We start from the raw sequence: 19,900 nt of genomic DNA, 5'->3' as shown, positions 1-19,900 counted from the left end.
GAGAAGGTCCCACACACGCCCTTGGTAATGACCCCTCAACTCAGCATGCACTTGAGGCAATTACCTTCAATTACAGTACATGGTCAAAAACCACAGTGGCTTCTCTGCCATTTTTTTGTGTTTATATCCAATCAGACAACACTTAAGTCCCATTAGATGAAATTAATTAACCGTCCACGGCCATTGTCTTCCAGCTCCATCCCGAAATACCTTCCCATCCAACCATCTCCACATTTCTCTGGGGTAGGCAAGCTCAAAGATACGCCAACCCCAAAATTCCCAGTCTCTGTTTTAAGCAAACACTTATTCTGAAACTATACACCACTCCCCTCTAAAAACAGGGTAAATATTTTAATTATTCACCCCCAGCAGAGACCAATCAGAACCTTGCATTGTAAAAGGATCACACGTCAGTTCTTCCGAGACGCCAGTGAGCTCAAGTCCAGGCTTCTTCGGATGACACATAAAATTTTGGAGGAAAAATGCTTGGTTGTTGCTCTGGATTTCCAGCATCTACAGAATTTCATATTCTTCTGATAACCGCCCCATTCTTCTCAAAGGTCAACCGAGTGAAATCCCATTGGCGGCCAAAGCATGCGGTCAGAAGTCAGCTCAGAACATCAACTCTTGCTTCAGCACTTCTCTTCAACACAAATAAATAGTGTCTATAGCTAAATCCCAGGATTGTGTAGCCCGAGACAACCACAAGGGGACCTCAACAGCTTCCCCAAATGTTTCAAACCCCTGACCAACCCCCCCCCAAATAAATCATCGATGGTCCTAACACTCAAAAACAAGTCACAAAAATTGTATATAAAAAAAGGATTTATTGAAACTGTTGAATGACAAAAAAACAGACACAAAACTAAAAGTTTGGCTTTGCTGAGAGAAAAAAAACTGTGGCAATTTTTTGTACAGATGAAATATTGACTAGGAATATAGTCACCCCAGATATGAAAGTAAAAGTCTGTACATTCACTAGGCATTTCTTTTCCCACCCCAGTCAACTTTACTGACTTCACCAAGATAAGAAAATACAATTCTGCATTAATATTATGCCCTCGAATGTATGAAAACATGCCCATTCAACACTACATGCTATAATTCTTCTTCTTCTGCATAAGGATGCTTGTAAAAAAATTCATTAAAGTGTACAGCACAAGGAGGAAATAAATTGCAGAGTTTCTTCTCCTCTATGGTATTCAGATTATATATTACAGACCAAAAAGTAGCACACGGTGCTGGGAAATTGGGGTTCAAATGTACTATTTTTTATTACAACGGTTTGTTACACTACCAACCAACCAATCAATTAGGACTACAAGTTAAATGGGTGCCTTTTTCAGAAGACCAGCTGCAGACTGGGAAGTCCAAGGTATGAGCAAGTGAGCTTTGGTCACTATTTACAGCAAACACCTATCACACCTACAAGAGCATGGGGTGGGGGGGAAAGAAGGGGGTAAAGGAAAATGGGGCGATTTTAAAAAGTCAGCATCACTTTCCAAAACTGGCAACCATTTTCTGCACAATACAAACATACCTTCTCTTTTTTTTTCCATTTTAGAATATGCCACTTGGTATATGTTGCTGTGGATATGATTTGTGATAGGATTTTAAACAGCTGCTTGAACCAAACATAATAAAATAAAAAGTTAATGTTATTTAGATTAGGGCCTCGTCCATGTCTGCAACAGGGCCGGTGCGTCCAAATTCACAACACCCAATGGAGCAGAACCAGATCAGGAGAGTTCAGAGCAGGAGGAATGGGGAGCTTTCCTTCCTCACTCATCATTCCCACAGCAACATTGGGGTGGGGTCTGGAAGAAGGAGAGAACAGGTTAAAAACAGTCAGTCACAAGAGGTTAACGTTGGAAATTTAGTCATCTTCCTCGCCTTCATCTTCAGCATCTCGTTTCCTCTTCTGACCTTTGACTCCTTGGGGAGTGGGGGGGGGGGGGGAAGAAGGGATTTCAAAGAAAAAAAATATTAGAGCAAAGAAGAGGAGAGGAGACAAGGCATTACAAAGGATACAACCAGACTAGTTAGAATTATGAGTGGATGATATTTGACCTACTGGGCACCAAGCTGGCTCTAAAGATAAGATTAGCTTTAATTTGTCCACATGTACACTGAAGCATCCAGTGAAGTGCATTGTTTCAATCAGTGAGGATTGTGCTGGGCAGCCCGCAAGTGTTGCCACGCCTCTGGTGCCAACTCACTAACACTAACCCGTGCGTCTTTGGGATAAGGGAGGAAAACTGGAGCATCCGGAGGAAACCGCACAGTCACGGGGCGAACGTGGACAAAACAGCAGCGGGAATTCAAACTCTGATCAATGATCGCTGTACTGTCATAACATCACACTAACCACTGCACTATTGTGTTGTATGTTAATAGTTCCCAACCTTGCATGAGCTTCCCCTAAATACAAGAGGGTTTACCTACAGAAGGTACAGCATGTCTGTCTCCTCAAGTCCATACACTTAACAGAAAAAACATGAACTCATCCTTATTATTGTTTTTATTTGCACTATTTTTGCAATCTTGCTCTTTGCACTGAATTGCTGCTGCAAGACAACAAACTGCACATCGTCTAAGGCAGTGATCATAAACACAATTCTGAAAAAATACTTAGAGGTGATCTCCACCTGCATCTCACTCAGTTCAGTTACCTGTGGTTCACACGGTATAGAGACAAGCCCATCAGCCCGATTCATCCATGATGACCTGAGCTAGGACCATTTGGACACTGAGATCCCTAAAGCTTTCTCATAGGTCCCTATCCAATTATTCTAGCCTTTACCCACCATTTTCTCTGGAAACTTGTTCAATATTCAAACCACGCCTTGTATGCACAGGCCCGTCTCTCAGGTCCTCTTCAAAACCTTAACTATTCTGGTGAGTCTAAAACTACCTGAGCCCTTCACGTTGTATCATCCTATAAACAGCTTCTTCACTCCAGGGAAAACAGCCCCTGCCTATCCAGGCTCTCGTTATAACTCAATCCTCCAATCCCAGCAACATTCACAAGTTTACGGCCCCAAATATAAAGGTGGATGCGCTGGCATTGGAGAAAGGCCAAATGCTTATGAGAATGAACCTGATGATGTTAATGTACAATATTATACAAGGAGCATTTGCTGGCTCTGGGCCTGTATGCACTGGAGTTTAAAAAAATGGCGGGGAGGGAGGGAGGGAGGAAGAATTTCACTGAAAACCTGGACAGAGTAGACTTGAAGATGTGGGAGGGTCTAGGACCAGAGGATATAACCTCAGAATAACAGGACATCCCTTCAGAACAGTTGAGGAATCTATTTAGCTAGACAGTGGTGAACCTGTGGAATTCACTAGCTGGAGGACAAGTCATTCAGAATATTTAAAGATGGACTCTTGATTAGTAAGGGTGCCAAAGGTTATGGAGAAAAAGCAGGAGATTAGGTTGAGAAGGACAATAAATCAGCCATGATGGAATGGTAAAGCAGACTTAATGGGCCAAATGGCCTGATTCTGCTCCCATGTCTTATGGTCTTGTGCCTCCAGTGTTTATCTTTTACAGATACAATGTCGTTTTCAGGCAAGTAGAGAGGGAAAGCCATTCAGTCTCAGATTCAATGGTTTATCATTCTGGCTGCTGAGTCATGCAATTTAAACATTGTGCTACTTTGTATGTGTTGTTTAGGTCTTACTATGTAAGCTAGGCTACCGGAGAGAACTGCCATGGCCTTGGGAGTAATGTCTAGGGGTCTTGCGCATTATCTTCCTCCGGGTCAATGGATGTTTCAGTTTAATATCTTGTCAAGAATAGGACTGAGAGAGATAATCAGCCATGAGGGAATGAGAAAGAGCCGACTCTATGGGCCAAATGGCCTAATTCTGCTCCGAGGTCTTAATGGTCTTTAAGAGGCATCTTCTACAATCTACATCCTCCTACATCTCATAAGGTATCACAGCAACCTAGTCAAATGTATCAATCTATCTCCTTCCAATGACCCCAGGTAAAATAGACCACAGAATGAATATGAATAACTCCATTAAAGACCAGCCAAGGAAGCAATTTTCTCCTGAAATAATTAAGTGCATCCTCTGTCATTTAATTCATTACCACAGCATGGTGGCTAGAATTGTGCACTATACTCCAAGTGCAGTCTCACCAATGTCATACAGATGTAAGTTGACATCCCAACTGATACTCACCCATGAATGGACATCCTAACAACCAACATCATCTCAACTCTGATACTCAATCCTCCCTCTCAACAAATGACATCCCAACAACCAGTATCATCCCAAATCTGATACTCAACCCTACTTCTCAACAAATGATATCTTAACAACCAATGTCATCTCAACTCTTGACTTTCAACACCAACCCCACACCCCCGAACCAATGACGGTAAGTGCACCATTTCTTCTTCACTGCCCTATCACATTCAGAGATCTTGTACCTGGCCAAAAATCTGCTCTACCATACTCCAAACATTCCTGCCATTTAGGGAATATATTGTTTGTTCATTATGTGCTGTTTCGAATGACGTGGGCAACCATGGTCTTTCCATGACCGTGACAGTTCTAGGCAATTTCTTCTGCAGAAATGATTTGTCGTTGCCTTCTTCTGGGCAGTGTCTTTACAAGATGGGTGACCCCAGCCATTATCAATACTTTTTAAAGAGACTGTCTGCCTGGTGTCAATGGTAGCATAACCAAGACTTGTAACATGACCATCCACCACCGCTCCCATGGCTCCACATGACTCTCATTGGGTGGCTAAGCAGGTGCACCACCTTGCCCAAGGGTGACCTGCAGGCTTGCGGAGGGAAGCAGCGCTTGTACCTCCTTTGATAGAGGCGCATCTTCACCCTGCCACCCAAGCATATGTAACTGGCCTGTCTATAAACGTACTTCCTCCTATTTCAGAGAGTAAATTCCACCTCCTATTCCTTTGCTCATTTTCCAAGTTGATCCGAGACTTTCTGATTGCAAAATCTCAGATAGAGCTTCCAACTGACCCCCACTCCCCCAGCCTCACCCTTGGGGGGGGGGGGGGAACGGCAGATTTTCTCCTCTCACCTTTACAGACATTTACACCGCACACTGCACCCGCAAAGCTAACAGCATTGTGAAGGACCCCATGCACCCCTCATACAAACTCTTCTCCCTCCTGCCATCTGGCAAACGGTACCAAAGCATTTGGGGGCTCTCACGACCAGACAGTGCAACAGTTTCTTCCCCCAAGCCATCAGACTCCTCAATACCCAGAGTCTAGACTGACTTCATCATTTATTACTATATTGAAACTTGTCCTCGACTGTGCCTATTGTCTTGCTTATTGATTATTAATTATTGTACTGCCCTGCACTGTACTGCACTTGATGTAGTCCTGTGTAGGTCTGTAGTCTAGTGTAGTTTTTGTGTTGTTTTACGTAGTCTAATGTAGCCTTGAGCTGTCTCACATAGTCTAGTGTAGTTTTGTGTTATTTCATGTAGCACCATGGTCCTGGAGGAACGTTGTCTCGTTTTTACTGTGTACTATACTAGCAGTTTATGGTCCAAATGACAATAAAAAGCAACTTGACTTGACTTGGCTGGTACTGGACATCAGCTCCCAGAGCACACGGTGGTTACTCTGGTATTCCTACGGACAGGGAGTGCACACTATGTGTTACAAGAGAAAAATTCTTAATCAAAGACACTTACCACTTAAACAACAGCTTAAACTAAAACCTGGAAGTTGCATGTTTGTAAATAGAGAAATCTTGTGGATTATTCAGCTGTTGAATACACTGTTCAGACCCTCCTATTAATATCCCTAAACTCTCAAATTCACCTGAAGAACCTAATTCTCAATCCCTTCCCCTCCACCCACCTTTTTATTCTGGCTTTCTCCCACTTCCTTTCCAGTCCTGATGAAGGTCTGAAACCTTGACTGTTTTATTCCTCTCTATCAATGCTAGTTGAGTTCTTCCAGCATTTTGTATGTTGTTCTCAACCCTTTCCCTTCCTACTCTGCCAAGGTTTAATTACACTGCGAATGTCAGCAGCCAGCAATACTGTTGATGGTTAGTATGGTCTTGGTGGCCTAAGGGGCCAGTTCGAGTGCTGTATGACTCCAAAAAAAATCCACTGTTAACCTAGAAATCTCCCATCAGGAGGCCCATACATACCTGACTGTTCATCTTCTTCCTCCTCTTCATCTAATTCACCATCATTAAAGTCCTCTTCGTCTTCATCCTGCAAGAGTCAACAGACTGAGCATTAATACTCAACAGTTCTCCACCATAAGCAACATTGGCAACTGCCTCTTCTTCAAGAGACTTTCTTAAAGCTCGGAACACAAATTCTGAGCAGCGAACACACCCAAGCTGTTACACAGGGATGTTCCCAAATGAAGTCTACCATTGAGTTGGTGCTTGGTCAAGGAAAAAGTTGGTCAAGAAGGTATGGTTATAAATGACCAAAGGTTGAAGGCTTCCTGAGGATTTACAGAACCTACAGGTTTGGCAGCCTAAAGCACGGCCAACAATAGTGACCTGGAAACCTATTGAATATTCAAAGAACTAGATAGAGTGGACATGGAGATGATGATTTATAGCGGGGGAGGGCACAGCCTCAGGATAGAAGGATGTTCCTTTAGAATATATATGAGGAAAGATTTGTTTAGCCAGAGGACAGTGAATCTGTGGAATTCGTTGCCACAGATGGCCTTGGAGGCCAGGTCATTAGGTATATTTAAAGCAGAGGTTAATGGGTTCCTGAGTAGTCAGGGTGTCAAACATTACAGGGAGAAAGCAGGAGAATGGGGCTGAGGGGATAATAAATTAGTCACAATGGAAAGGTGGAGCAGACTCTATGGACAGAATGGAGCGATTCTGCTCCTCTGTGTCCGGGCAGAAGGGATTGCTCTCCACTGGTTAAGAATTCACCCACCAAATACAACAGTTTATGTGGTTGCCAGGGCATCAAGTGCACCATTTAAAGCAGCAAACTCACCTACCAATATGAATATTAGTACAAAACGTCCACCAGTTGCCCAGAGGATGGAAAGTCCCTCTGTAATTCATTATACCCTAGCGTTTTGAGATGCTGGTGAAGTAAGACAATTGAACAGTGATTTCTCAAACTTCTTATAATTTCTCCCCTGCTCCCACCTCTTTTTTTCCTTTCTCTATTCTGGCTTCCCTCTCACCTGCACAACACTGCCCTCTGGTGCTCTTCTTCCTTTCTCCCATGGTCTCATATCAGATTCCTCCTTCTTCAGCCTGATACCTGGCCCATCTATCGCCTCCCCGAATACCTGGTCTCATCAATCTACTGTTAGCTTGTACTCCTTCCACCTCCTTCTCCATTCCTTTCCAGTTCTGGTGAAGGGTTTCGGTCCAAAAACGAGTATCCTGTATTCCCTGCTAAAATGCTACCTGACCTGCTGAGTACCTCCAACATTACTCTGGACTTCTAGCATCTGCAGAATCTCTTGTTGTGGAGACCCTTCATCGGGACTGGAAAGTAAGGGGGAAAGAAGCCAGAATAAGGTGGTGGGGCAAGGGCAGGTGGTAGGTTGGAGTGTGGAAGAGCCAGGGTTGAAGAGTTAGGGTTGAAGAGTTGGAGAAAGCAGTAGAGATCACAGAGAGGGAGTAGTGAGAGAGGATCTTACTAAACTCCTAAAGAGAAGATTTAAAGACTTGTGGATAACACTGTAATCAAGATCTGGCTTGTTACTAAGTCCTTCTGTAACCACCATTCTGTTATCAAAACAGAATTTTACTGTTAGTCAAGTCATGTAACCCAGTCAGCTGAGAATGTAAAGACTGGGCTCAAATTATGCTCAAGTACATCAGCTTTAACTCTGGTGTAAAACGCCTGGTATTTTGAACACCATCTCCGTGTGGCCTTTTTTACATGCTTCAGCAGATCTGGACCTGTACTACAACTTTGAACTCTGAACATCAGGGATAAAAGAGGCCAAATTAAACGTTATTATCAAAGTACATACATGTCACCACTCATTTTCCTGCAGGCATACTCAGCAATCTATAGAATAATAACTATAACAGGATCAATGTCAGATCAATCAGAGTGCAGAAGGCAACAGTGTGAATGTAAATATAAATAAATAGTAATAATTAACAGGAACACAATAAAACAAGATAAATGCTAAAAGTGAGATTATTGGTTGTGGGAACATCTCAATGGATGGGCAAGTGAGTGTAGTTATCCCCTTTGGTTCATGAGCCTGATGGGTTCAGGGATAGTAACCTTGAACCTGGTGGCTAAAGTCCTGAGGCCCTTGTACCTTCTAGCTGATGGCAGCAGAGAGAAAAGAGCATGGACTGGGTGGTAGGGATCTCTGATGATAGACGCTGCTTTCCCTTAACAGCGTTTCATGAAAACCATTTCCTGCACTATCAGTCCTGCCGAAGGGTTTCAGCCAGAAATGTTGACTGTACTTTTCTTCCCCCATAGATGCTGCCTGGCCTGCTGAGTGTCTCCAGCACTTTGAGTGTGTTGCCCACACCATTAGCGAAGTCCCAAATCTTGAATTTCTACCTATAGATCTTTCCTCTTTAAATCCCGCATCTCTGACCAAACTTCTGTTTACTAGACCCCAAAAATCATTTTGTGGCTGGTTGTCAAATTTTATTTTATACGATAGTTCAAAGACTTCAGAGGAATGTTATTAGAATTAAATACAAATTTAATACTACTGTGATACAGAATATATCAACTAGTATCCAAAACCCTCTTTGTCAGCTAGGTTCAGAACTGGGTCAATAAAACCAGAGGTCAATTTCCCCTTCCCCAACTTTCAATAAATGGTTGAAAAGGCAAAAAAAAGTTCATCTCCTTCCTGCTGAATTATACACTCATTGGCCATTTTATTAGGTACACCTGCTCGTTAATGCAAATCAGCCAATCATGTGGCACTAACAATGCATGAAAGCATGCAGGCATGGTCAAGAGGTTCAGTTGTTCAGACCAAACATCAGAATGAGGATAACAGGTGATTGAAGTGACTTTGACCGTGGAATGATTGTTGGTGTCAGACGGGGTGGTTTGAATATCTCAGAAAGTGTTGATCTCCAGGGATTTTCACGCAAAACAGAGAACGACGCTAAATACAAAAAACGTGTAGTGAGGGTAGTTCTGTGAGCGAAAATGCCTCGTTAATGAGAAAGGTCACAGGAGAGTGGACAAGCTATTTCAAGCCGATGGCAACTCAAATAACCACATTTTATGAAAGTGGTGTGCCAAAGAGCATCTCCAAATGTCCCTGTCGAACCTTGAACAGGACAGACTACAGAAGAAGAACACACCACTGTGGCCAGCTTATTAGGGACATTCCTAGGAACACTGAATGTAGTTGTTGTGCTCCTGGCAGGTCCGCACGCGTCATACCTCGGCTGGGTTGCCGCGAGGGGACGTTCCCTGTACTGATACAGTCCACCAGCCACACGCTCAGCTCTGATCTTCCTTTATCACTGTCCCTCCAGCAGTACAGTGCTCACTCAGCACCGCCTGTTTGATAGTGTCAACAGTCCCCAATACTGTCTTTCTGAAAATGGGACAATCCTTCAGTATTATACCTCTGGTAGTTCAGCTCCTCCTCAGAGTGCCTCTGGTGCTGGGGCACTCTCAGTGCTGCTGTCTTCCGGTACACTGCAGCATTCCAGAATACCACACCAAAGCAGTAAGCAAGACCCCGCATGCATGTTAACAGAGTACACTTCCATGTCTTCTTTTGTGAAAGTGGTTTTTGAGATACGATAGCGCCATAGATAAAAGCTGAGAGTGGGTCAAATTCTGAGAATATGCAATCACATCAGCATATGAGTGGGCCAGGTAACAGAGCTAATTAACTACGGTTTATTATTCTAAGGGTTTCCAAATATCAAGTTTGCTGAAGAACTTCCTGCCTTGCTAATTGCTCGAAGTACGTACATTAGAAATAGTCTGGCATTTAAATCATAGGACATAGAAAAGAACAGAGAAGTCCATAATGGAGTCTGCTCCCCCATTTCATCATGGCTGATCTATTATCCCTCTCGACCCCATTCTCCTGCCTTCTCCCCTGAACCTTTGATACCCTTACTAGTCAAGAACCTATCAGTTTCCACTTTAAATATGCCCAATGACTTGGCCTCCACAGCCGTCCGTGGCAATGAATTCCACACGTTCACCACCCTCCTCAACTGCTCTAAAAGGACGTCCTTGTATTCTTAGGCTGTGCCCTCAAGTTCTGGTCTCCCCCACTACTGAAAGCATCCTCTCCACATCATCTCTATTTAGGCCTGTCAATATTTGGTAGACCTCAATGAGATACCCCTTTATTATTCTGAACTCAAATGAGTACAGTCCCAGAATCATCAAATGTTCATTCTCCTGAACCTTCTCTGAACTTTCTCCAATGCACATTCTTTCTTAGAAAAGGACCTCACGATATTCCAAGTGCTGTCTGACCAATGCTTCATAAAACCTCAACATTACATCCTTGCTTTTATATTCTAGTCCTCTCAAAATGAATGTCCATCTGAGGCAAATCTCAAGCCATTACACCCAACCTAGTAAATGTAGCAACCAGCTTATACAATAAATTCCCACACACAACAGCAAGATGCCAGTGGATTTTTATGAAATGCTGCAGTACGACAGCTAACAAGCGTCCAAGCAGTCATTTTAACCATCTTATCCAAAAATGAATACACATCCTCAGCACTGCCCTTAAAACTGATGTCGACTCCAACCCTCCTGAATTACGAGCAGCAACAAAGAATTCTTCCTTCAGGTACTCACTGAAGAATCTTCATAAGCCCTCTGACCTAAACCCACATAAGCAAAGCCTTTAAGTCAAATCTGAAATTTCAGTCTGAAGTAAAAAGATATTCAAGGTTCCAAGACACATTTAGAACCGACAAGATCTTTCCTCAGGTGAGCTAGCACGTTGTAAGGGCTCTACTGTGTTTAACCATACCTCTTCCTCTACGCTGACAACTTCCTCCTCTTCTTCCCCTTCATCCTCTTCATCCTCATCCTCCTCTTCCTCCTCCTCCCCTTCTTCATCTTCGTCCTCTTCACACTGAGCTGCCTCATCATACTCTTCCTCGTCAACGTCTGCACAGCAAAAAGTAAAAAAAAAAGTGGCAGTTAAATTAATGCAATGCAAGAAAGGAAACCGATGGCTTCTAAAAAAAATTAAATTGGTGATGAACTGGCTACAATGGCATCCAAATGTCTTTAGAACATGGACAGATGAACCATTCAGTGATCTGAAGGGACTGGGGAATACTACATTCTCAAAACTAGGTCAAACAGCTGGCTTTGCAGACTCCACTATGTCACAATGAATTATAGATAATGACCCACAAAATAGCTCAAAAGGAATAAGGATAAGGCAGGCATACTAAAACCTGTCACAATCCCATTCTTTATTATGTGGAAGTTCTGTCTTTCCCCTCTCCTCCCCCACAATGTCACCATCACTTAAAAATGTAGGAATCTGGATGTAACAAACACATTGCTGATGCAACGCTACAGAAGGCAGAGCGAACTTGTAATCTGTCCTAGCTCCCACTTAGTGTCAATTCAGGTCAATTACAAAGCCCTGCAGAAGAGGACTGCTAAAGAAATATATTTACAGTGGATGGCCAAAGGCCAGGGATGTGTGAAATTGCACAAGCTTTTAACTAAATCACAACTTTCACCATCACTTCCATCCCCTATAACTGCACACTTGGGTGGCAGGGTGGAGATACATCTCTACCCAACGGAGGCATAAGGTGCTCCTACCCTCCGCTAGGCTATAGGTCACCATTTGACAAAGTGTAGCGCCACACCACCCCCCCCCCCACCCCAATATCAGGGTCACGTGAAGCCATGGTGGATGGTCGTATGAGCAGTCAGTGCAAATCAAAATCCTGGTTATGCGACCACTGATACCAGGCAGACCACATAACATAACAATTACAGCACGGAAACAGGCCGTCTCGGCCATTCTAGTCCGTATCAAACGTTTACTCTCACCTAGTCCTACTGACCCGCACTCAGCCCATAACCCTCCATTCCTTTCCTGTCCATATACCTACTCAATTTTTTTTTAACATGACATTATCGAACCTGCCTCTACCACTTCTACTGGAAGCTCGTTCCACACTGTTACCACTCAAGTAAAGAAGTGCCCCCTGAACTTTTGCCCCCTATCCCTCAACTCATGTCCTCTTGTTTGAATCTCCCCTACTCTCAATGGAAAAAGCCTATCCACGTCAACTCTATCCTCCTCAATTTTAAATACCTCTATCAATGAAGAGTACTGATAATGGCTGGGGTCACCCGTCTTGTAAAGACTCTGCTCAGAAGGCAATGGCAGAGCACTTCAGTAGAAAAATTTGCCAAGAACAATCACAGTCATGGAAAGACCATGATTACCCATGTACTCTGACACAGCAGAGTATGACGATACTACACAGGTCTTTCACATGCAGTACATTGGCACCTGTGTACCAGCACGAGGAGGTAGTTTCTACCGCTGAGGGTTATTTGTTACAACCAGCAGTTACATGACTAAAATTCTGAGCGAGAGCCCATGAAAATACTCTCTCCCCTTCTTAAAATCAGGTAATCGAGCTAGTTTACTATTAAAGACGGAAGAAGAGAATGAACTAACAGTGTCCCTCATTATTAAAAGAAAACATTGTGCATCCAGCCCTAGATGGGTTGGCCAGTGAGAAGAATTTGTCCAGGTTTGTAATGCGAACAAGGTCACCACGGAGAGATACTGAAGCTAGTGGATACAGAAATGTTTCATTCAACAAAACTGAGCAGCAGGCATCTTAATGAGACCTTATTGGAGGAAGAGGCTTGCTCGACCGAATATTACCTCGCATTTTATATGCTAAAAAAGATCAAAGGACAATTCTGTATTTACAATGTATCTACAATGCTTCTGTCGAATTACATACAATTTTCACACCAACTTCTTCACACTCACACTCCAGACACCCAAAATGAATGTTAATCAGCACTGTTTGGTTTTTCAATTAACTGCAGTCCACAGCTGCAATTTAAATTGAATCTACAATCCACGTTCAGCTCTAAAGATTTGGTTGCTGAAGTTAACGTTTCCAATACACCTCAATTCCACAATGTGCCCTAACAGTTACAACGCTGCCAACCCCACAACCACTAACAGATTCAAAACATATCCATGAACTGGCAGGGTACAACAGAGCCCCACATCCACAGCTTCCCAATGATCCTCCGGCCAATTCACAGATTCAGAGAGCCGCGTGAGATTAGTAGCCAGCACAAGGACACGACAAGCCTACTACATCTCAATAACTGTCGCAAGGCCGTAATGGCACTGCAGTGTAGCAGTTAGCGCAACGCTTTACAGTGCCTGCATTTTACGCCGTGGTCTGTAAGGACTCTCTGTGACTACGTGGGTTTCCTCAAGGTGATCCAGTTTCCTCCCACGTTCCAAAGACATCTGGGTTAGGGTGAGTCAATTTTGGACATGCTGTTCTGATGTATGTGTGACAAAGCTAATTTTAAATCTTTAGAAAACTTAATCTCTCTGCTTAGGTTTACCTAGCTTGTCCAGGTTATTGAATCAATAATAAAACAAAATTGCAGGAAAAACACAGGACAGTATTTAAAGTCAAGTGACTATTCCTCCTGCAAAGTTAGGGACTTGTAGTACTTGCCTGTACTAATAATGTACTGTCATTAACACCACATAAGAACCACAAGACGACTTATTCTATGTTCTCCCTTTCTACTGCAGGTTTATTTCACAAGCTTGGATTTCCCCTTTAAATAAGAATCAGATTTAATATCACTGGTGTGTGTGGCAGCAGCAGAACAATGCAATACATAATGTAACTGTAAATTACAGCAAGTATATATACATTTAAAAAAGTAAAATTCAATAAATAGTGCGAAAAGAGAAAAGAAATACTGAGGTATTATTCATGGACTCAATGTCCATTCAGAGTTCTGATGGTGGAGGGGAAGAAGTTGTTCTTGAATCATTGAGTGTGTGCCTCCAGGGCTCTTCGACCTCCTCCCTGAAGGTGCAATGAGAAGGGGAAATGCGCTGAGTGACGGGGGTCCTTAATGATGGATGCTGCTTCTTTCGAGGTATTGCTCCTTGAAGATGTCCTGAATGCTAGTGGGGTTAATTGAAGTACCGTTTTGTTTGAAATATAAAATGGCCTAAATTCTGTCTATTGGTCTATTAGTTCAATAGATTGCAGCACCTCACAGTTCATGTTATGACCATTACAGTAATAAATTTTCTTTTCACATATACATCAAAATATTGAATCATACAGTGAAATGTGTCGTTTGCACCGATCACCAACAGTCTGACCGTGTGCTGAGGGCAGCTTGCAAGTGTTGCTGTTCTAGCCTGCTATCTACTAACCCTAGCCCACACGTTTTGGAATGTGGCTGGAAAACGGAGCACCCGGAGGAAACCAATATAGTCACAGGAAGAACATACAACTCCTGAAGGCAACAGTGGGAACTGAACCCTAATCACTGCCGCTACGTTACCATGCCACTCTTAACTCTAATACAAAGATTAATCCAGGCACCAGTAAGAAAATCCCACAATATACTCCAACTACAATCAAGATGATCACGTTGACAGATAGCCACTGAATGTCTCCACTTTACTCAAAAACATCAACTTATGACAAACCCGCTTAGCCCATTTTTTTGATTAAATGGCCTCTACACCAATGAGCACTTCTTACGGGTCAAACTGAAACACTGACCCTAAATTCCTTCTCCACAGGCTGAATGCTTCTGTCATTTTCTTTTCTGCCAGCATCAAAATTCCAGCATCTGCAGTTTGTTTTTCATTTAAGTGTGTTAATTATTAATGGTTATTGACTATGATGGGGTGCCTGGGGAGGGAAAGCAGCCCCATTGTGTCCATACTGGGGCAGTCTCACCATTGGCCCCCACCAGACACCTAGCTCTCACCTGAGGCTGTTTGCATGTGACAGTGGCCACACACTGATTCACTGCTTCAAAGGGCAGGCTAAACCCGGTGATGGTAGCTGGCAGGCCTCATATCCCGGTGAGATAGGGAAATGCCCGTCCTAGCGTGCAAAGCCAGCTCCGGCAGACTGGGCGGATGAGATCAACGGTGAAATCTAATCGCCAGGATGATGGCCCTGCAATGCTTCGTGGAGAGCGAGGGGCACGACGAGGCACAGATGAAGATACAGTCATCCACTTGAACCTAGATCCAGTCGTGACAACTACTTGCATCACTGGACCTGGACTTCAGACAGCTAGAGTGGAATTGCCCCCCTGTGTAACAGCTTTCCCACTTTAAAAACTCTCCCCCACAGGTTTCAAAAACTGCTTTTGTCAGATATGATGGACAACCAATTATGACAAGTAAAGAGATAGAATGTTGTACCCTGAAGTATCTAGGAAGAATTATGAGCAGAGTTTTGATGGTGAGCAGCCAGTACCAGATGTGGTCTCATGGTCAATAGCACCAACTAGTACGGAGAACAGGAATGTCAATGGGGAAACTGAAAGGAGAGGCAGTCCACTTCGATCAGGTTGACTCAGAAGCTAGTACAGACCACAGCACACACATAATCACATGGACTACTGAACACAAAAGGGACTGGAGAGTCCTAGTACAGGATTCCCTGAAGATTAACTTGCAAGATGAGTCAGTAGTAAGAATGACAAATCCAACGTTAGCATTCATTTTTAGAGGTCTAGAACATTCAAGCAAGGATGTAATACTGAGGTTTTAAAGGATTTTCTGACCACTTTTAGAGAAGGGTGATCAGTTTTGGACACCATACCCAAGGAAGAATATGCTGGGGTTGGACAGGAGGCAGATGAGTTTACAAGAATGAAATGAAAGTGTTCATGTTCGGGGAGTTGTTTGATGGCGCCGGGCCTGTACTCGATAAGAGTTTACAAGAATGAGAAGGAATCTCACTGAAAACTGTTGAATATTGAAAGGCCTAGATAGAGTAAAACCTGGGATGTTTCCTGCAGTGGGGGAGTCGAGGATCATAGGGCACAGCTTCAGGATACAAGGGTGTCCCTTCAGGGTAGATGAGGAGAAATTTCTTCAACCAGAGGGTGGTCAATTTGTAAAACACATTGTCACAGGCCAAGTCACTGAAGATATTTAATGCAAAGGTTGAGATTTCTTGATTAGTAAAGTTGTCAAAGGTTATGGGGAGAAGAAAAATAATAAATCAGCCATGATGGAATGGTGGAGCAGACGATGGGCCTAAATCACATCACAATTTACAATGACCAATTAACCTGCCTGGCATATCTTTGGACTGTGGGAGGAAACCAGAACACCTGGGGAAAACCTATGCATTCCTGAGGAGGACACACAGAGACACCTTACGGAACAGCGTCGGAATAAAACAGGAAACTCTGTAATTCCCAGAACTGCAACAGCATCACACAAACCTCTACAATAGTTCTGCTCACCTCCATTATAGGAAGGACATGGAAGCTTTAGAGAGCACGCAGAGGAGATTTGCCAGGATGCTGCCTGGATTAGAGAGAGCTCTTGTGATGATGGGTTGAGTAAATGATGGCTCTTTTCCTCTGGACTGAGTGGTGACCTGATAGAGGTGTATAAGATGACAAGAGGCAAAAATAGAGTGGACAGCCAGTGACTTTCCCCAGAACAGATATGGCCCGCCGCGGCCCGTAAGGAGTTTATACATTTTCCCCATAACCACATGGGTTTCCTCCGACCGCCTAAAGATGTACTGGTTAGTAGGTTAGTTGGCCATTATAAATTGTCCCCTGATTAGGCTAGGATTAAATCAGAGGATTACTGCGCAGTGTGGCTTGAAGGGTCAGAAGAGCCTACTCCACACTGTATCTCAATAAATAAATAATACCATAGAGTATAACGTTAGGGCAGCCAGAGGCAAGTATGAGGTGGGGGTTGAAGTCAGAGGCAGGCTTTTTAAAATATGGAGAATAGTGGGTGGGTGGAATGCACAGTCAGGGTGGCAAGTAGTAGAGGCAGATACATTAGGGGCATTTAAGAGACACAGGTGAAAGAAGAATGGTGGGCTATGTGGGAGGAAAGGGTTGGATTGATTTTAAAAGGTCGGCACAACATCAGAACATAAGAAATAGCAGCAAGACTGGGCCACCTGGACACGGACTCACCTCCACTTACCTGCCTTTCCCCCCATGACCCTTAATTCCCCCACTACCCAAAAATCTATCCAACCTGGTCTTAAATATATTTACTGAGGTTGCCTCTAGTGTTTCATCGGGCAGAGAATTCTACAGATTCACCTCTCTCTGGGAAAAGCAGATCCTCCTCATCTCCATCCTAAATCTACTCCCCTGAATCTTGAGGGAATGTCCCTTAGTTCTCGTCTCACCTATCAGTGGAAACAACTTTCCTGCCTCTATTGTATTTATCCTTTCAATATGATGGACTGACGGACCTGTACTGGTCTATGTTCTATGACCTCGTGCTTGTTACGCCACCATTCACACCAGACCGGGATTTCCCACTATTTACCTACACAAAGGATTCCTTTCATTTCTTTCTGGAGCTACAGTGGCAAGGTACACACAGAAAATATAATCCTTCTCACTACAGTTTATTACCACAGCCACGCCAAATAGCAAGTATCTTCAGGAATAAAAGCAGGAGCAAATTTACAATCTAACACATCTGTCAAAAATGAAATATTGGGGGGGGGGGGGAATCAAGTTAGACCAGTACCATCATCTTCCTCATCATCGTCATCTATCCCCTCCAAATATGCCTCAGTGTCTGAGTCGGGAGCCTCCTTATCCTCACGATCATATCCATCTAAGTAAGTCAGTTGCGGAAGAAACTTGAAGACGTTTTCTCTGTAGTCGTTTAGATTTGTTACTTCACAATTGAAAAGGTCTAGACTCCGCAGGCTGTCCAATTTTTTCTGTAACAGAAGTGTGGGAAAAACAATGCATCAAGGTTTGAATGTAGATCACAGAGGAGATAATTCATTCTTCAAAACAGCAGCTTGCAATCAGTGCTGGAAGTTTTAGTGAAAAAAAAACACCAGATGTAGCCCATATCCTTCCTGATTCTTGTGCACAATGGCCGTAATCTATAGAAATAAGTAACCGCTCAAGGGAAATGGATATGTAGTTAGAACCTTTAAGTGATTGACTATGGGATCAATTAGTTAATGATTTCAAAGTGCCTTCACATTATAGTACCATGTGACTCCAAGAATCACCACTGTACAAACTTAGCTAGTCAAAAGCTGCAAACTTCTGGACCACACCAGCTACATATCAGCCCATTGGATATGGCACAACAGATCAGTAATCTGTGGCACACAATTTGTTGCAAAAGGTCCATTTTTAAATTACTTTAGCAAGTCTATTTGATCTTCATAAAATGGACTCAACTTTTTAAAAACATCTATCTCAGAAATGTCTTTGAAAGAAAACTTTTAAATGCAAGTTCCGGGTATTTTCAATGCAAATGCGGATACAATAGGGTATTTTAAGAGACTCCTGGATAGGGATATGGAGCTTAGAAAAATGGAGGGCTATGGGTAACCCGAGGTAATTTCTAAAGTACATATTCAGCACAGCTTTGTGGGCTGAAGGGCCTGTATTGTGCTACAGGCTTTCTATGTTTTCTGTTTCTAAGCTTGTTTAAAACTCAACTTAACTGTTTTTGCCTGACGATTGCCAAAAACAGTCTGATATATTTTACGGATTTTTACAACATATATAATACCACCCCCTCCCAAATGATGGTAGCTGAGAAGGGACACAAGTTCATAGCTTTCATCTAGTTGGGACATATTATAAAGGATTCTACAAACATTAGTTCACTTCAGAACACTTATGCAAATGCCCCAACACCACAAGTTCCAAACTTCAGATTCAGGGTTACTCACCAGAGGTTCTATTGTGCTGAGATCTTTTATTTTGTTGCCGCTGAGGTTGAGATGCGTGAGATTCGGACATTTTTCTGCCAACACTTCTAGACCTCCCGAGATTCTGTTATCACTTAGTTCAAGCTGGGCGTAAAACAGGAGAACTTTAGCATTAAAATAAAACAGAGGCTTGTGAAAATAAAACTTGAGTTTTTGGTGCAAGGGGCTTGCGCCCCACAGAATCCACTCTGGCACGATGGATTTTAAAGAATTCCACATGCACTCCATGTCCAATACTGATGGACAGACAGCCCCAAAGAGACCAAATGGAGATTGAGGGAAAAGTTAAAGCAGTAATAGTGTGCAGCATATTTAATGAAACACAATAGGATGTATCAGAAGGGTAAATCAGACTGATTCAAACACAAACTGATCAATATTTATTGTTTCCCATTCCCGTTATTTGTGAAGAATTGAAGTCAGGCTGTTGCAAAATAGGAATAGTTCCTGATGTAGGGTCTTGGTCTGAAATGCTGACTGTTTATTTCCCTCCAATGACCTCCTGAGTTGACTGTTGCCCAGGACCAGGTGGCTTAGTAAAATCCCACTTCTTGAGCACTTCGATTGTACACAATCACTCCCCTGTCAGCTCTCAACTGCCAAGCTTTGGAATTCCTTCTGCACCTTACTTCCCCCTAAAACCCATCTCTATGATCCAGTGGTTGTCATGTGTTTTGATGTTTAACAAAGCTTTTGTTAAAATTTTATGGGAAAATTGAATCCATTGCTCACTGTACCACACACTAAACCCAGATTATAAATGTTTATCTATCAAAATAATTTATTCTAGTGTCTGTGAGCGGTTGGGATTGAAGACCTGGTGCTGACTGCGGATACTTCAAGTGAGTTTCCAATTCAGCTGGGCACTATACGGATATCTTGGCTCGAGGAGTTTTGAAGTTCAGTTACATATTCCGAGGAATAGAGATGGTCTG

The 19,900-nt window shown here is 43.0% G+C and overlaps 1 protein-coding gene across 2 annotated transcripts in view; it reads right to left on the bottom strand.

Annotated features, from left to right (window-relative positions):
- Window positions 1–807: 807 nt before the first annotated feature.
- The window catches only part of anp32a (acidic (leucine-rich) nuclear phosphoprotein 32 family, member A), a 51,194-nt gene continuing 32,101 nt past the window's right edge, over window positions 808–19,900 (bottom strand). Inside the window, exons 3-7 of one of the 2 annotated variants that reach the window (XM_059952964.1) lie at window positions 18,927–19,049; window positions 17,750–17,948; window positions 10,964–11,103; window positions 6,162–6,228; window positions 808–1,935 (exon numbers count right to left, since the gene is read on the bottom strand). In XM_059952964.1, coding sequence (XP_059808947.1) covers window positions 1,877–1,935; window positions 6,162–6,228; window positions 10,964–11,103; window positions 17,750–17,948; window positions 18,927–19,049 — 588 coding nt within the window. In that variant the 3' untranslated portion in view covers window positions 808–1,876. The remainder of the gene's footprint in view (window positions 1,936–6,161; window positions 6,229–10,963; window positions 11,104–17,749; window positions 17,949–18,926; window positions 19,050–19,900) is intronic. The other variant, XR_009508415.1, reaches the window with a different exon arrangement.

This window comes from Hypanus sabinus, chromosome 28 (genome assembly GCF_030144855.1).
Source record: "Hypanus sabinus isolate sHypSab1 chromosome 28, sHypSab1.hap1, whole genome shotgun sequence".
NCBI classification, from domain to species: Eukaryota; Metazoa; Chordata; class Chondrichthyes; order Myliobatiformes; family Dasyatidae; genus Hypanus; species Hypanus sabinus.
The sequence above is the reverse complement of the archived record's forward strand: the minus strand, read 5'-3'. Positions and strand labels throughout refer to the sequence as shown.